This window comes from Mustela putorius, unplaced genomic scaffold (assembly GCF_011764305.1).
Source record: "Mustela putorius furo isolate JIRA1106 unplaced genomic scaffold, ASM1176430v1.1 tig00003972_pilon_pilon_pilon, whole genome shotgun sequence".
NCBI lineage: Eukaryota > Metazoa > Chordata > Mammalia > Carnivora > Mustelidae > Mustela > Mustela putorius.
The window spans coordinates 5,868,773-5,887,559 of NW_025422115.1; the positions used below are offsets into that span (position 1 = coordinate 5,868,773).

The 18,787-nt window shown below is 47.5% G+C and overlaps 1 protein-coding gene across 4 annotated transcripts in view; it reads right to left on the bottom strand.

The window, feature by feature from the left end:
- The window catches only part of ADAMTS17 (ADAM metallopeptidase with thrombospondin type 1 motif 17), a 327,264-nt gene that overhangs the window by 179,109 nt on the left and 129,368 nt on the right, over nt 1-18,787 (bottom strand). For all 4 annotated transcript variants that reach the window (XM_013060100.2, XM_045070851.1, XM_045070852.1 and 1 more), the window contains exon 8: nt 13,697-13,802. In XM_013060100.2, the coding sequence (XP_012915554.2) occupies nt 13,697-13,802 (106 nt within the window). The remainder of the gene's footprint in view (nt 1-13,696; nt 13,803-18,787) is intronic.

The window sequence follows — 18,787 nt, forward strand, 5'->3', positions numbered from 1 at the left end:
GAGGGTGAGCTCGGTACAAATACCAGTGTGAGAGGAAATCAGCACTGCCTCTCAAATTTCTGGAGGGCTCTGATTTTCAGAACGTTCTTCTTCCCACTGAGCTGAGACCTTTTTTCCTGTGTCTTGAGCACCCTGATTCAGCTCTGCCACTGGGGGCCATGCAGACATCTCTTGTGCCCTGACAGTTTCTACTGTGACCGCCTCCACTGTGTCCCCCTGCACACCTCTTCATCACCAAGACATGCAGTTCTAACAGCTCTTTCCTTCATCATCCCCTCCCTTTGCATATGCACACGGTCCTGCCACAGCCCTCCTCATACCAAATGCAAGACTCCTACTGCTCATAACTGCTAGAAGGCAGGGTGAAGCTCCCCCTGCCTCCTGTTTCTGGAGACGCGGTTCATGTCGATGGGGTATAAGAATGCCCTGGGTTTGAAAGCATGTCACTCACCACAGCCCCTTACATCCAGATCTGTTTTATCCCTTGTGTCAACCTTTGTCTATTGGCAGTGGCTGCCTATAGAATGAGGAAGTACTGTGAGTTGGGACTCTATGGAAAAGGGTTCTAGGATCAGTTAGTAATGTCTGTCAATGAAGCACAACAAGAAAGTGGAGACCAAAATGTGTGTTGGCAGTGATGAGAACCTTTTCAAACAGGCTGCCATGAAGCTGTGTTTTCACCATCCTGTGTGTTCTATCTGGTTCATCTGGGATTTAAATTAAATACCATAGGGGAAGCTGAAAGGCATAGGAGTACTGCTCAGACTTCAACACTGACAAAGGGCTTGAAGCCAGACTCTGCCACTCACCAGTGGAAGGACCCCTCATTCTCCTCTCTGTAATATGCAAACAGCAGCAGCAGAGAACCAGGTACAAATGAAATGCAATCAGGCACCACAGCACTGGCCACTGTTCCAAGGTGGCCAAGGACTGCGTGTACTCTGAGTTTTTCCACGCTGTTCTCCCTGCCATCTTTGTGCTGCTGCAAAAACTGGTGAGCATGCTACCCCTCTCAGCATGCAGGTTATGACTGAAATGTTACATGAGGGAGCCCCAAGGTGGGAGGAAGTTTCTTTCCCACACAGCACTGTACTGACTCTGCCTGGAGTAAGGCTGCCCAACAGTTACAAGTTCACTTAATCCCAGCAGTATCGAGTCCACCATTTCCCATACTTCTCATTAGGAAGGTTAAGAGTTTGGCAGAAACCTTGGTGAAATTTACATTCCCTGCCTCTGTATAACCTGTTTTGGGTATGACTTGTTATCCATAGATTCTTGGTGAACATCTAGAATGGCCTCTTTTCACTGTGAATGCTCACAAATGATATTTGATGAATCCTTAGGGACTCTCTCCTGCAAACCATATTAACATTGTGGATCTAAACTGTAAACCATTTGTTTCACTTTTGCAAGAGGACATTTGCCTAGTTCAGCCTTTGGCATACCTTGCTTCTCCTTCACTGCTTCTGCACAATGATCAAATCAGGCTGGCACTCTCATTTGGAAACAAGTTGTCAGTCTGGGCCAAGGGAGCCCCAACCATGTGAGGCAGCTGTCTGATCTCTTATCACCTCCTCCATTACGTGGGTCTTCAGCTCCTCACAGGACAAGGTGTATGGAAACCGGGTGGGACGCACTAGGTAGCTGGCTCATGATGAGGATAGCCAGCGATAAAGCCAATTAAGTTACAACAGGCAGGGTGGCATAGGGTCTGGCTCTTCAAAACACAATGTGCCCTTGGTCTTCAAAAGGGGTGTCTTATAACCCTTTGCAAATCCATAAGTTTGGAATTATGATTGCTTCTGCGTGAGTTGGGAGGGGGGCTCTTAATTTTCTTTTCACTTTGGTAATTAACCAATCTAGTGAGTTATTTTCATGAGCAAACGGATTTTATAATCACTTGTAGAAATGGCTGTATGCATGGCAAGGACTAGAAAATGGTTAGTACTGAACACCAATGCCAGGTGGTCATGAAACTCAAGAGGGGACCAGCTTCTCGGGACGCATGATTCAATGAGTGTTGCAGCAAGAAGTGACCGGGGTTCTGTGCTTTAGGACTAGCTCTAAACCTTCAGACTCCAGTGTCCCACATGGTACTTACTGGACTTCTAGACCTTAGGTAATATTATGGAAAATGTGGAGAGAGAAAATGATGCCTTTGGTATCAGATCCAAAAGTGGCTGACTTGCCAACTGACTGAAAATCCACCAACAGGGCAGCCGTGGCATGGGTTCTCCACACACGCGTCACTGGTGGAAAGAATGTGAAGAAGCTATCCTTAGGGCCAGCACAGTCACTCATTAGTCTGCTTTTGCCTTCAAAACCCAAAGAAAATCTGAATGGGAAGGGGCAAGACAGGAATGCCAGCATATCTAAGCCTCAGGCCAAGGATCTTCCTCTGCACTTTGAGCACATTAAAGACCACTGTTTTGGGGCTTTTAGGAAGAGTTTGAATTTCTACTCAGTGTTTCATTTCTGCTTCTTCCTTCCATATTCTACATGTTAAACCCCCATTCCATGGGCAAACCAAATTCTGGTGGGCCAGTGCATTCTCCAGGAAGTTTGTTGCCACCCAAGAGTTTGGCATCCTGGAGGCTGGCCAAAAATTTACCAGATTTTATGATGCATCAAGTTAAATGTTTAGACTGGAGGGGGTCTCTTTCAACAGGCAGGATAGGTGGTGGCTGTTTCAACCATGTCTTCAAAGAGAGCTGGTGTCCAAGCTACAGAGAAAGTTGAGCGGGAACCTGGAACCTAGCTCTGGAAGGCAGCAAAAGAGCCCTTGGCACCTGCTAGCACTATCAGGGCAGTAAAAAAAAAGCATGGGTGAAAAGGAAGGATCATGGGAGAAGTTCCAAAACCAGGGCAAGAAAGCTATTCAAAAAACTGCCCCATGGAAAAAATCTTACAAATGAAACAGAAAGATTTTCCCGTTAAGACCAGTGGGCAGGGGCACCTGGGTGGCTCAGTGGGTTCCACCCTCTGCCTTTGGCTCATGTCATGATCCCAGGGTTCTGGGATCAAGCCCTGCATCAGGCTCTCTGCTCAGCGGGGAGCCTGCTTCCTCCTCTCTCTCTGCCTGCCTCTCTGCCTACTTGTGATCTCCGTCTGTCAAATAAATAAATAAAATCTTAAAAAAAAAAAAAAAAAGACCACTGGGCAGGGGCAGTGCCCCACCCAGCTAGGAGCAGCCCTATGCTGAGATGGGGTCAGCAGAAGGGACTACCGATCTGATGAGCTCTAACCCACCTCCACTCAACTGTCTTGCGCATGGGAACACCTGGCTGCCCCAGATCCGGCCATTTCTAATCGGCTCCCAGGTGGCACAATAACACTGGTGTTCAGAACACACTCTGAAGAGCAAGGCGCTAGCTAGATGCAGTTCTAGACATTTCTCCAGGAGTGGGGCTGCCTCATGCTTCTCTGCCAGATTCTGGACTGGGCAGGGGATAGGGGAGTTTTAGGAGAGAACTGTTAAGTCAGTAAGGGGAGTTTGGATTGGAGTTGGGGAGTAGGAAAGCAGTGGGGTTTCTGGGAGCTTGTTCTGTGGACGGAGCTAAGCTCCACGTGGACCAGACAGCCAATAGCAAGCTGGTCTCCTCCCCCCATCCCCCTGCCAGCTGTCGGAACACAGCTTCTGCCTCCCCTCGGTGATCACAGAACATGTGCCACAAAGATGAACAGGCTCTTAAGGAATCCAGGTCTCCCCCAACCACAGAGCCACCAACAAAGACAACTGTAGGTTTAGGTGTCACTAACCCATTGAGCATGTGTGCTTCTGCCTGGAAGGCTCCCTGGACTGGAAACCAACCTGCACATGCCTCTTGGCGGTGGGCAAGGCTTCTTTCATCAGGTCCTCAGTGTGTCTGAAGCTGCCCCACAGTAGGCATCCTATTGGACCTGCTATGTCCTCATCGTGGGGACATCGTTATCAATTTTGGTTTGCAAAGACCATGATGGCTTCTTGCCCCTCCTTCACTTTTGTGGTCTACCCTGTGGGGAGCTGGGGGAGCCATGGCCACAGTGCAGTGCAAGCTCACACCCTCACCAAGTAGCACAGCCCAGCTATTGACAACCTGAAATTGTTCCTGGCTCAGTTCAACACTGACCAAGCTCTCTCCTTTCCATTCTCTCTCCTGATAATAATCAAAAGTAAGCGCCAGCAAATCACCGGGCTTACTTAGCACCCACCCCCTCTCAACACCACAGAAGTGTGGCTATGATTAACAAAACCATGTCTTTGCAATGCTTCCAGTGACTTGTGAAGAGTATTACAACATCCCTCCTTCTATATCCATCTACTTATTTATGTTTTTTCCAAGAGAGGTCATTTCCAGATCCCCACATGGGCCCCTGACAACCACTCAGTTGCTCAGACTTCAGCAACTAGGTGCACAATTTCAGACCCCTCCCACTAGTCCTTTCTGACACCACCATCTGGTGAAACCACCACTTCCACACCCTCTGTGCCTGCAAAGGATAAGGAAGATGAGGAAAGCTCTTTTCCCAGAACACACTGTTGACAGTGCTGGTGGCAGAGTCTGCAGGGTCTTCAAGAACGTGTGGCTGCCCTCAGGTCTTCAGTTTGGAAGTTTCCATAAGCAGCAGGCAGTAGATAAATGAGGATTTCAGGCATGACATGAAACATCTTGGGAGAATGGGGGCATCTCTTTGCTATAACAAAATACCGTTAACTGGGTGGTTTATCAATAACAGAAATTTACTTCTCACAATTCTAAGAGTCTGGAAGTCCAAGATTAGAGTGCCAGCATGGTGGGCTCTGGTGAGGGGCCTTTTCCAGGCTGCAAAAGGCTGTGTTCTCTTTGTATCCTCATGTGGCAGAAATAGAGCTAGCTAGCTCTCTGGCCCCTTCTTATAAGAGCACTAGTCCCATTCACGGGGACCCTCATGACCTAAGACCCACTAATACAATCAGAAGGGGGATTAGATGTCAACATATTGATTTGGAGGGGTACAAATATTCAGTCCATTCCAGAACACTCTGTCTGTAAAGAAATCAGTATCGTATACCCTTGCCACCTCCCACGGTCTTTACAAAACCCTAGCCATGTGAGCAGAAAGTGTCTTTCCAGGTAAAGGTAAGTAAAGCCAGTTACCAGGAGACCCACACAGGGAGGGCTGGGCCTCAGCACAGGCTCGTTCTTGGGTATAAAGGGCACCATGCCACGGCTAGAAGCTCCTGCTCAAAGTCTCCCACTGGCCACTTAGAGCTCCAGGCAGGGCGAGAACTGGCCATCCGCTAAATAAGGCCAAGTGGACTGCGCATGTCCCTTCCTTCTCTGAGAACCAGAAGAAAAGCCTCTTCGCCAAAGCTGCCGGAAGCTCTGGCAATCTAATGAGAAAAACGGGATCTCGTTTCATTCCTGGAATAGTCTGTAACGTTAAGGAAGTTCTGAGGGGATTTTGGAATTTGGTTCTTCAGCCAAACTCCACGTTCCTCCCATCTTCTCCAATACCATCTCAGACAACGGCCTTTAAGGCAAGGAAATCCACCTGATAATTAAATGCAAAGAACTCCTGGGGCAGAGACAGACACTCGCAACAGCTTCCGTAGCGTTCCCTGTTATAGTAATGATGCTCTAGGGGCTACAGACAGACGCCCCAGAGCCAGCTGGAGTTTCCATCAGAGCGATAACGTCGAGCCAATGGCTATGTGGCCTGGCCGCTCTGGATGCAGGTGGGACCACATCTGTCTGCTTGCTGAAGCTTTCCCCTTTGTTTGTGTTTCCCTCCCTGGCCTGGCCTGCGCATATCTGGGAAGGCTGTGGTCTAGGTCCTCTTTTTTTTTTTTTTTTTTAAGATTTTATTTATTTATTTGACAGAGAGAGATCACAGGTAGAGTGAGGTAGAGAGGATGGCAGAGAGAGAGAGGGAAGCACGCTCCCTGCTGAGCAGAGAGCCCGATGTGGGACTCGATCCCAGGACTCTGAGATCATGACCTGAGCCGAAGGCAGTGGCTTAACCCACTGAGCCACCCAGGCGCCCCAGGTCTAGGTCCTCTTAAGGACAGCAGCTCTGGGCCTTCTAAGCAACTGGAACAAGTGTTCTGTCCCCACATTCGAGTCTGCATCAAGGGCAAGACTGCAAAGGAAATCCTGGTAACTTTCTGTGCAATGTCTGTTAAGGCAGGGCTGTGAGAAATCCTAGCTCAGGGCAGAAAAGCCCTGTGAAAACAGCCACCAGTTACAACATTCCTTGCTACTCTGGACGCCGCACCTCCTATTCAAGTCACACGTCTGGAAAGGCCAGAAGGAAATTCTGCCCTTTTGAAAGCCACACTCAGGGCCATGCTGTGTGGGCTCATGGAAGTCCTGCAGGGCGCAGGCCTGCCTTGCAAATCCTCAGGGCACCGCTACCTCTGACAGCTTGGGTCTTTCTAGCTCAGTGAAGACATGAGGAGGGGGGTGGCTTATAAATTAATGTTCAAGACCCTGCAGTTTCCAGCAGCAAATGTAAAAAAAAAATAATAAAATGAAAGGAAACGAGGCCTGAATGTTTTGCACAACTCTGGAATTTGGATAAGACAGCCGCGCCCTGCGGATGCTTGCACCGACTTTGATCCGGGGGCCAAACGCCGAGGAAATCGTCCTCAGGAATCCCTCCAAACTCCTCTGCGTGAAACCTGAGAGCCCCGAACACTGTGAGCACCACCAATTACCCTTCAGTCTGGAGGGGGAGGCTGCGGGAGGCCATGGGAGCCGAGTGGGAACAGAGGAGGAGACCCAGAGAACCAGGGAGGAACCTGTCTGAAAACCCAGCATGAGACTTGCCTGTTCTAGAACCAGACCAGAGACACCCAGGCTTCTATAGACTTCCTGGGGGGAATGTACCCCAGCCCAAACTTTCTGTTCTGCAAGAAAGGTAGACCCCCTCCCACCATGTGAACACAACTACCCCAACCCCAGCTAGAACAAAAGCATACTTCCCCCTCCCCCTGGGATTTCTAAACAGTTATGACATTTCCAGAAATCCTCTCTCTGTTGTACCTTCTTTATATAAGGCTGACACATCTAAGGTCTATGCTCTGCCTACCAGACTGAGCCCCACGGCAAAGGGTCCAGGCAACAGCTGTGGCTGCCGGGGCCATCCGCTAGCGGGTGACCTGCCTGATCACATCTGGCCTGCATTCACTCTGAATCTCCCCCACGTTGTACCGGGCAGCCTTCTTAATACAGATCACAGACAAACATTTCTTCTCTTCACACATCTGGATAATGGCTTTCCTTACTTCCTGTTCTGGGATCGAGACAATTCTTTTCAGATTGAATTGTGTCGACTGTAGTAATAAGAACATTTCCCCCAGAAGAGTTCTCTCCTCCCCTTTCCCTCCGCTCCCCCACCCTCCCTAAACACTTGTCCACTCTCTGCCCACAAGGCACAATTCTCAGGGATGGGAATCAGATGACATTCCGTGCTGCACCCCAGGCAAGCACGTCCCTAGGCATGTGTCAATGAGAAATCTTTCCAACATCCACTGCCCCGAGCTCATTTGCACTTTGTCACGTTCTGGCTAGAAACAAACATCCAGAGTGCCTGGATCTAGCTTTTAAGGAATGTCTTTAAGGGAGGATACCAAGCGTCACACGGGAACTGCCTGGAGTCGAGGATCTCCCTCATTACTTCAGGGCAGCATGCAGGGGTATCCCACCTGCCCAGTCCTCGTTGGGCTAAGCAGAGGAACAAAGTCCTTGCTCTGCTCATGTCTCAGTGCTCCTTCCAGTTCTGCCAGCAAGGACAATGCTTCCAAAATATGGGGCATGGCTCCAGTGGCCCATGGGTGTGTGTGTGTGTGTGTGTGCACACGCGCAGGTCTGAAAACCTGAATGTACCCCACACATTGTTGTAACTGAGCCCACTTATAACTATTTGCATGTCTGTGGGTGCACATATGACTGCCCCAAACACAGCTCCTTATTAGGACACTTGTATCTCTAAACCTCAGTCCAGCATTTCTCTTCGGAGTCCTAGGGACTCAGTACCCTGCCCCTCACATTCTTCCCATGGCCAGGCACTTAACACTTTGTTCTGAACCCTCACAGAGGTCTCCTGGCAGGTGTCGGGTGAGAGGTGACAGGACTGACCTGACCCTGTCTACAAGGCCACGGTCAGGACAGCTGGGCTTTTCTCCACCCACCACGCCATGAATGCACATGATTGGTGGGGTGTCAGGGAAGTGGCAAAGGGAGTGGAATTCTGGCTGACTATGAGGCTAGTGAGAGTCAGGGGAGCAGGATCATACCCAGCATTGCTGCAGCCCACGTGATGGTGGCCCAGAGACAGACATGAGAATGTAGATGATGCCAGAAAGTAACAATGAAGCCCCTGAGGACAGGGAGCCATGGTACTCCACCCTGGATGCACCGGGAATCCCTGGAGGGCCTTCCTTAGCACTCTCTCCCACAGAGGGCAAGTCCTAATTACTCTCGGGTGAAGCTCAGGCCACTGGCACTTAGAAATGCTTCAGGGGCTCCCCTTGTATAGCTACGCCCATGTGTCTCCTGCACTAGGCTCCCAAGCTTCCCCAAAGAGAGAAGTTTTCAGAGGCCACAACATGAGGAGAGGTAAATTCCAGAACAGAAAGACCTGAGAAAGGGAATACGGAAGTCAGGAAAAAAAAAATTCCAGGATGATCAGGTGGGAAGAGTGTCTACCCTGAGAACAGGCAGAAAGAACCCAAACAGGGGGCATGGCTCTGGGCCTGTCTGGAGGGCTTTTTGTAGATTTACTTGGGTTAGAGAGGTTTGCGTAGTTTGGAAGGACTCAAGGCAGGAATTGATCTGGCTCAGGCTTATCTAGCAGAGCCTCTTAAATCCAACAGAACCAGAGATTTACTTTCTGCAAGAGAAAGCTCTTTGTTTCTACCTATAAAGATAGGTCTTTTTCCCCCCTGTATGTGGGTGGCCGAGTGTGCACTATGAGGTTTCCCTCCCCTCTTTCAGCACCCCACCTAGATGGGCCTGTGTTCAGATGTTCCCTGGGAGCTCTCGGTCTTACCTGATTGAGAAGCAAACTGCATGTTATGGTGTTCTGGGTCTCCCCAGGCCCTAAATGTCCATTTGAGACTCTGTGCCCTCCTCATCTCCAACTGTCTACTGCCTCCTCTGGGCCTGATCATGCCACCCCACCCCCCACCCCAAACAAAAGGCATTCTCACCAGCTGTTCTAGAACTGCTTCCTTTCTCCCTTTTACACTAAAACTCCCAAATCACAGCAAACAATATATTCTAAAATTCCCGTAGGAATACTATACTGGTTATTTTAATATTCTACTGAAGTCACTACCAACTCCCTCCTTCATCTGTGAGGGTGTCATCTGATTTTGGTTTTGCTTTTCCCATGGGCCATTAGTATGGACCTGGACCTAACCCTCATTGGGGGAGAATCCTATCCATGACCAGTCAGCACTGGGCCTCAAAAGCACATGCTTGCCCAAGAGAAACAAATGCTTGCTTCTCACTGTTCCTCTTTCTCTTTAAAACCAAATATTGATAAACATCTTGGACACTGAGGTCTACCACAAGGCACCCTGTCCTGGTTTCTTGAGGGAAAACACCTGCACAGTGCTGGCCCAGCTGGGCTGTGTCTCTCAAGGAATAGCCCCCTAACCTCTATCAGTTCAGTTATAATCAATAACAGCTGTCAGCTACAGCTCTCTGGAGGGAAAAAGGTGCGTCACTGCCATCTTCTCACACTCAGGAGCTCTTCCTCTCTCCTGGTCACGGCAGGATGAAGGAATCCCTCATTTCCGGTTGGGTTTTCAAGCTATCATGGCAAGACAGGGAGACAGCTGCCTCCCCAAATGCACACTACTGAAGGAGAGAGGCAATCTTTCACCCCAAGAAGGCAACTAAATCATGAAGTCTCATCAGAAAACCCCAAAGTCAGAGTGCCTGGGTGGCTCAGTCAGTGAAGTGTTCAACTCTTGGCTTTGGCTTGGGTCATGATCTCAAAGGAGTGAGACAGAACCCCCATGGCTGGCTCTGCGCTCAAAGAGAAGTCTGTTGAAGACTTTCTCTCTCTTTGCCTTTGCCCTCCAACCCCTCTCTTTCTCAAATAATTAAATGTTAAAAAAAAAAAAAAAGAAAGAAAACCTCAAAGTCACTGTTATCATGGCCTCTGCATGGAGCCAACTCATCCTCCCAACAGAAACATAGATAGAACCTCCCACGTGCTCCACCTTGACTCCCACCAGGAGCAGCAAATCCTTCAGACCTGTCCAAAGCTGGGGCCGCAGTCTTTCCCACCCTTTTTCTTTCTCAGGTAATCAGAAAACTGTTGATCGTAGCTGAGGTACTTGAATTTCCTAGGGAAGTCCCTCTTGCAGATACGCTGGCTTTCTTCTGCAACTAGGATGCCATGGATTGTCCTTTCTGCCTTGGTTGGCAGAAATCTGAAGGTACCTTGGTTTTTTCGATATATAACAAGTTTTCTTCTTATTTCCGTCTCTTAGAACATGGGTCTTTAATAACATGGGTCATATTTCCATCTCTTAGAACATGGGTATATTATCATAGAAGTGATCCCAAATCATTTCAAGTAGAGACTAGAAATTTTTAAAAAGTAATACTAGTTTCCTAATCTATTAAATAAAAGCTAAATAATACCTACTCCATAGAACTGATCAATAGCACAATGATTGCACAGCATCTAACACAGCAGGTATTTGGTAAATGAGATCTGATTTGACTTAAACATAATTAGAACATTATTAATTCCTGTCCTAAGCAGAATTATTGATATTACCATGGCAAGAATTTTCCATTTAATTCATAACTTAAAACCCACATGATTGCAGATTGGATTAGAGACAGTTTATGGTACCAAAGAAATTATTTTTGAACTAACAATATGTAAAATATGATCATTCATACAAAGAGACACAGAAAGAGGGAGGAAAAACAAAATTCCAGGATCTGGATGAGTTAATTGAGGAAAATGAGCTTGATATTCCCTTTGTGTTTTCTGACAGCCAAAGCAGGGAGAAAATCAGGTTAATGTATAGGACTCTCATTGTTGATAAGTGCAACGTGTACCTCACATGGAAAGTGAATTTTTCTCCTGACATTCAGAGCTGGAGTAATGGCTTGCACAGATTCTTATATGAGATACAGTGGGTAAGCAACAGAAGGGCCATACTTAGGAGCACCCAGGGGCAAAGGCACAGACCCAACTTTCAGAAGAGAAGTTTTACTTTATCAGTATTAAATTTTAGGGACCAGTGGGTGAGGTACATAGAAGGGTACTCTTTTTCATTTTCTAAAGCTTTCACTGAGAAATTTTCTTGAAGAGCATAGACCAGCGCTCAGGTCCTCCGAGAATACCCTCCTATCTTCTCTTAGTGTACATGTACTTAAAGAACATACTTAATTTAACTTAAGGAGTTATTTAACTCCACTCTGTTCCAATATGCAGCCACCTACAGGCTTCAGATCTGTGAAGCAGCCTGGCAAGTGGCTTCACTAGGACTAGAGGCTGATCCCTCTTGTCAAGCCCCCACACAGTCTTGCCTGGGGCTCCGAGCCCAACTGGTCAGAAGGGTCTGCAGATGCAGAGACTGTGGCTTCGTCCCTCAGAGACCTGCTTCCCACTGCTCGCAAATAATCAGTGACAACAGACTTCCTTGGGAAAACTATAATCGCCCAAATAGGGGCAAGGCCAAATGCTCGCAGAATTTATTGGCTTTGATGAACAATTAGGTGTTTGTTTTCGTAGGTAATTAGAGCGCAATAGCAAGCTATAAAGGGCCCTCCAAAAAACTGAAGCAGACTGTAGCTAAAGGCTACTGGAGTCGGACTGAATCTCCCCATTCATTCCTGCAGCCCTCCTGTGCTGGAATGCCAGCGGCCCTGCACAATCACACAGGTCAGCAGGGAGAAAATGGTCCCCGGTGCTCCTCACGTCCAAGGAGAAAGGCCTCCGTGCGGCACGTGTGTGCTCACACATGGGTGGAAAGAGCACTCCAGTGTGGGCCCTGGCACTGAAGACTGCTTGGAATCTTGCAGTTCATATAAACAGATGCATCCAAAAGTCCACGACAACCCACATGTCAGAAAATGTTTTGACAACTGCGTTCTCAGGACCACTAGGTCCTTGATACTGAGGAACCACGACCAGCTGGGTGGGACCTTTGGCACGAAGAAGAGAAGAGAGGATGTTTGCCAAAGTCATGCTGATTTATGTTTTTCTCTCAGCAACCACTTTCCACCACAGCTTTGAGAGTGTGTATGTGTGTGTGTGTAGCAAATCAGAAATATGAATACATATTTGATTATGATTAATTTTAAAAAATTATTTCCTAGTAGTATAGGCAAAAAAAAAAAGTGTGGGTAAAGGGCTATTGCCCTTTGTATTTAAAAAATACAGTATTTAAAAAATACTGTTGAGATAAAAGAACTGTGTACTTAGAGACAACTACTCGTTTTGCTTCTTTTAGCCAATGACATGTTATTTCTGCCTTAATCGCAGGAAATACACACGGGATTATTATTATTTGCTCCGCTCACATCACGATACTCAGTAGGCACAAAAAAGGTAACAACCAAACCCATCTACGAGAGTGAAAAAAATGAGAATGGGACCAGAGAAAACAAGACCAAAAAATACAAATAAATCCACAGATACAGATAATCTTAGAGAAAATTGATTTTGTGCTTCTCCTTACAAACCGACTTTACTTTTGCAGAAGGTTGAGCTCACATTTAGGGTCCTGCACATCATACTCAGTAGGTCATTAGAAAACATCTTGTGTTTTTTCCCCAAGAACTAGATGTCTATTTAATTTTGTTCTACCCAACCTAGTATAAATTTTCCTATTGTTCTGCATGGTCTGACTGCCTCAATTTATGTATTTATTTTTTAAGTTCTCTTGCAGTCATACCACAGTTTTTTTTTCCCCTCAGAGAAATACAAAACAGACACCTACTGCAGGAGAAGTAGTAAACCCTCAAGCCACAGTTTTAGGGTCAGCTGGCATTCCGCCACCTGAGATTTCCTGCAGGTGATCTCAATCTTGGGCCAGCCACTCAACCCCTCTGACCTTCTGTTCCCTCCTCTGAAAATCCAGGAGGCTGCCTCAGATCCTTCCTACAACATCTTTGGGCTCTGAGGTTTTATGGCTCTTCCCTCCTCTAGGGAAGAATTTCCATGGACAAAGGCAGCAACTGATAAGTCTTTTAAACTACAACACTGACATTCTGCCTCAAGACAGTTGGACTTCATTGGAAACCGACTCTCAAGGAAATAGAAAGTCAACAGTATGAAGATAATCCCATTATCTGAACGATAGAGTGAATCAAAGATCATGCTGGTCCAGGAAAGGAAACGCAACCAAAGAAGACATTCTGAGACAAACCTCTTTGCTCTAGACTGTATGCACTAAGAAGAGACATGAACATGAAATGAACATTTCAAGTCTCAGATCATCTGGTCAGTAATCTTTATGGGTTCCCTGAAAGACTGGGACCCAGGCTTGCTGGCCTAGGTCTGTGATACAGAAGAAGCAAAGGCAAAGAGCAGCACTGTTTCAGAACTTTTGGAATTCAAGAAAAAAAAAAAAAAATATATATATATATATATACACACACACATAAATACATATGTTTAAGAACATATATATGCATACATATATTCAGGAAGGAACTGGAAAAGGCAGAACAATACAGAGTCTGATACTTACTTGTGGCCCAGCTCATGAGCGATGGTAAAGGCCAAATTGAGACCATTGTCTTCGGCAAGCACACATTTCCTCTTAGCACTGCACACGCCTCCTAAGTAAGCAATTCCTGCAGCAGAGACACAAAAACACATCCTCTTCAGAATGTGGGAGGCCCTGACCTCGCTAGGCCAGTCCATAAGGTCAACATCACTCAGGACGGGGAGGGGAGGGGCAGACTAGAATGGTAATGTTGCCATAGGGCTGGAGCCATCATTCCAGAGCTCCTGCGGAGGATGGGCTGGTGTCTACTGCTTTGGGATTCAGCGACAAAGCATTAATGATAATAATAACCACCACGCAGATCACCCAAGCATTTAGTAGATGTCAGGCAATGTGCTGTATTTGCACGCATTATCTCATTTCATCGTAATTACCCAGGCTGGCGGTGACAGAGGGAGACCGAGGCTCTGCACAGAAAGTGAGTTGGAGTGGTGTGTGGTGGTGGGATGCTCTCCAACTTCGACATCCAGGGTGGGGAAGAGGTGAGGCCAGCGAGGCAAGGCCCCAGCATGAAAAGCTGAAGGAGGGTCCCCCACCCCAGAGCTGACCCTATGCTTGCACCCCCAGAGAGGAAGGGGATGCCTCCTTAAGTTCTGCACCCCTGTCACCTTCTTTCCCTCCTCCCAGTCCGAGCCCTGCAGGACCAGTACCCTCAGGGTGGGAGTAGGGCACCTAGGAGCCACTAGGCTCACAGAAAGCAGGCCAGGGAAGGCTGTGCATGATATTCAGAAAAATGTTTCAGGAGCCTTCCAGAGAGAATGAGACTGGGAGGGGGAGAGGGAGAGAGAGAGAACACCATGGAAGAGGAATCATCAGTGACGCTGAGCCGCATGGACCAACTCACTCATCTCCACACACACCTGACTGGGGTCCCTTGGCTGCTGAGACAAGAACAGAACCCAGGCCCCTGGCTGGAAGCCAGACTCAGGGGAAGGGTGTAAGTGAGGGACAGGAAGCTGCCAGCCTCTGGAGGATGGAGGGGAGTTTTCTAGGGGACAGAGGTTACCCTGGCAGAAAGGCATGTGTGAAAAAGAGGGCTTTGGCCTGCCATGTTTGAGGCACAGCCACATGTCTGCAGCTGTGAGCCACTCCCCACGGTAGCTCTCCACGTTCCCTGTTAGCTCCTGCTGTCTCTGCACTCGGACAGGCATCCCTCACTACCCAGGTACTTCTCAATGACACCAGGTTTATCTCAACACCAGGAGTCCACAGGCCCCCACCCCCTCCCAGGGCTTGGGATGGAACCCGTGTGAGGACGGGAAGCACCTGTACTCCCCAGGACTGTAGCCTCTGACCCCTTCATACAGCATGAGACACATGAGTGGGTGGTGGCCCAGGGCGGTTGGCATGGCGCACACTGGCAGCGGCTCAAGGTTCCCCTTGCTGTGAGTTCACAAGGGCTCTGGGGTGGGCTGTGGCTCCACTGGCCCCACAGCCAAGCATGTGCTGCCCAGGGATACCTGGTGACCAGGTGGATAAAGGCTGTCTCAGCCAGACTCCCCCCATCAGTGCTGTGCCCTGTGCCCTGAGAGGAACTGTGGCCACCGGCATGAGAGGTGCCCATTTTCCACCCATGATGCCATGCCCCCCGCAAGTTGCATGCTGCCCCCAGTTTAGCGGGCCCCTTTCACTAATGTGCACCAGGTGTCTCAGGAGCAGACACCAGCCTTGCAAGCACAGGAACTGGGGAGGAAGGGAAGGAGTTGGTGGAAAGTGGAGGAAAATGGACAGGGGAAGTTAATTAAAATGAACCTTTTTCCTTGCTTCCCAAAAGTGACACCTATCCTCTTTGTTGACACAAATCCAAACGGAGGTGGCCCTCAGCCTCACACAGGACACTCCCTCCTTCCTTCCAACGGCCCCCCAGGAGCCCCAAGAGGCAGAGCTCCCTTGACCTGGACTCTACTCTGCAGGGAGATGCTGCTCTGGGACTGAGCTCACAGTCGACACACCGAGACGGCACCACCGCGCATGTCGATTTTTATTTGGGAATATGCAACATGCTTGGCCAAGGTTGAAGAATTAATAAAAAAAAAAAAAAAGAGAGAGAGAGAGAGAGAGAAAACGGGAAAAAAAAATGTTAGTTGGCCTCAGGATGTGTTTTTTTTTTGCACGTGGACATCATAATCCAGCAAAGCAGACATTGGAAGTAGAAAAATGACAACCAGAAAGTACATGATCCGGCTTCTTGGTGCCTTCAAGGTCATTATTCTGGTTTTGTTTAAAAATGCTTTGTGGGTTGCTGCACCAAGTCCAGCAGTGAGTAGGTGGAATGCTTCTACACAGCACTGATGGTATGTGCATGCAACACACACACACACACACACAGACTCAAATGCACACCCAGCAGGCCTCTCCCAGCCTGGGGGCTGCAGCGTCCTGGGTCAATGAATCAATAAGAACAATCAGATGTGCACACTCCCCCGGGGAAAAGCCATCTGGTGAATGGGGAAGGGAGGCATCTGAAGCCAGCTGTGCTGAGCTTGCGGTCCCAAGAGTCGATGCTGAACCAGCAGACTTCGAAGCCACACGAACACGTTCCTGGCCCCAGCTGCTCTCAGCACCCGGAGCCGGCAGGCCTGAGTTTCCACTATAATTAGGTAACACGCAACATTACGGAAACAGCTAAGCAAAGAGCCTTCCAATAATTGCATTTTAATTTTTCCAAGACACAGAGGATTTTTTTTTTTTTTAAGGAGAAAACAAAGGATCAGTTTATTTAGGAGAAATATTCTCACACACGGAGGTGGATTAAGATCTAGCGCTTTGAATTATGTATTCCAATCATGCACAGCCTGGTCAGGAAAGCAAGCAAGGCAAAGTGCGTAAGAGAAGATGGCCCCCAAAATGGAGTACAGGAGCCTGGAGGCTTTAGGACCCATGGTGTGGAAATGCCTACAACTCACAAAGTCTGGAGAAAATCCCAGGTTGTGGTAAAAGTAAGAGCTGCAGGCAACAAGCGGCAATTGAGCTTCAAGGAGAAACAAAGCCCACCACTATTCCCTGTTCCCTGGAAAGAATGGAGGAGCAGTGGGAAGGGGAGGGGAGGCTGAGGCTGTGGCACCAGAGGGAACTTCCTATTGCACCGGAATTCCTTACACCTACAATAAGACCCTAGAGTGGTGTTTTCCATGTCTTTAGCCTTCCATGATTTACAATTCTTCACTAAAAAGGGAAGAAAAGCAACAGGGAACTTATTTTTGAAATGTTAAAAACATCAATTCCACATATTTGCAGAGCTCCTTGGAATAAAAAGGGAAACAGAAAGGCAACTGGCAAATACTGGGATCCCCTCTAGGGGCAAGCACAACTCGGAAGGCGTGACCCTCCCTTATTTGGTGGATATGGTTAGTGGCCCCATTTTACACATAGGGAAATGGAGGCCCAGTAACCAATTATATGGCTGACCAAGCGGGACCCAGGTACAAAAACAGGACTGTCTCTAATACTGGTGCTCCTCCAGGTAAACCCTGAGCCTCCCTCACCAAAGCTTTGGTGACCAAGAACAATGAGTCATCTTTGCGGGTTTCAAAGATTTTCATAAATCTTAGCGTGTGCTTATGCAGAGATGTGGGTGGGATAAAATAAAGGTTTCAGGCATTTAAGTCCAAGCTTTTTTAAAATAAAGATAAAAAAGACTCAAGGAATATGTGCAACAATATTAGCAGTTACCTCTGCTAATGGTGCAGTTCACTGAGGATCTGACTCTTGGTTCCGGCTCAGGGCATGATCTTGAGGTTGTGAGATCAAGCCCTGGGTCAGACTCTGAGCTGAGCATGGGGTATGCTTGAGATTCTCTCTCCCTCTCCCTCTGCTCCTCCCACTCATGCGCTTTCTCTAAAATAAAAACATAAATCTTTAAAAAAAATCCAAAATGCCAACAATAAAAATGAAGAGATGTAAAGTTATTTTTTCGGATGCCTGGAGAAGTCTATCAGATTTATTCAGAAAAGCCAGAGTCTCCTAACCCATCTTCCTAGCCATGTCAGCTCAGTGTGAACATTCTCCCTCTCATCCTTTCCTTGGTAGGACTGCAATTTTGGAGAGGAAATTGGGTGAGGAAGTTTAATTATTTTCTTTTTCAGTAGAAAACTGCATGATATAAGCACATAATTCTTAAACTTAAGAGTTGACCATATCCTTTCTAGATTAAGGAATAAACAACACACAACTGTATAAACTCTGATTTATCCACCAAATTGTCACATGTAAACAGTTTGCAGCTGTTGGCCTTATTGGCCATTACTCATACCTTCTTGGACTCTGCCTCTGAAAAAAATGGTCGAGTTTCTCCTACCAACAGCTCAAAGTACTAACACCATTATGGTTATCACTGGGACACCACACTGCCAATTACAAGATAGCAACTTACAGCTCTTCACTTGGCAGTCACAGTGATTGAGACAGAGTTGTACATTCAGCCTTGTGGACATGACCTCACGCTGATGTAAACTTCTCTAAGTGATTGGAGGTATGATCTGAATTTGCAAACAGCACTTAGAAGCAAATGTCTTAGAGCCTGGGTGTGACAAATGATAAAAAAAATACGGTCAAGGGCGCCTGGGTGGCTCAGTGGGTTAAGCCGCTGCCTTCGGCTCAGGTCATGATCTCAGGGTCCTGGGATCGAGGCCCGCATCGGGCTCTCTGCTCAGCGGGGAGCCTGCTTCCCTCTCTCTCTCTCTGCCTGCCTATCCATCTACTTGTGATTTCTCTGTCAAATAAATAAATAAAATCTTAAAAAAAAAAAAAACCTACGGTCAATTCTCATTATTTCTGGGATTTAGATTCTAAAAAGGCATTATGAACATGAAACTCTCATATATGGAACCACCATTCCTAGAGGACATACAGGAGTAGGTTCCTGTAAGCCTCTGGTCACAATACCTTTGTCAACTATAATATGTAAACTTGTTTTATGTGAGTTTCTGTTTAAAGGCACATTAATATAGGCACATTAATATATATTGTTGATTCATTAACTTTGAATTCATGGCCAACAATCCTATAACTCACGCCTAAATGAAACTTAATCTTGTATTTTTCTCTGTAAGA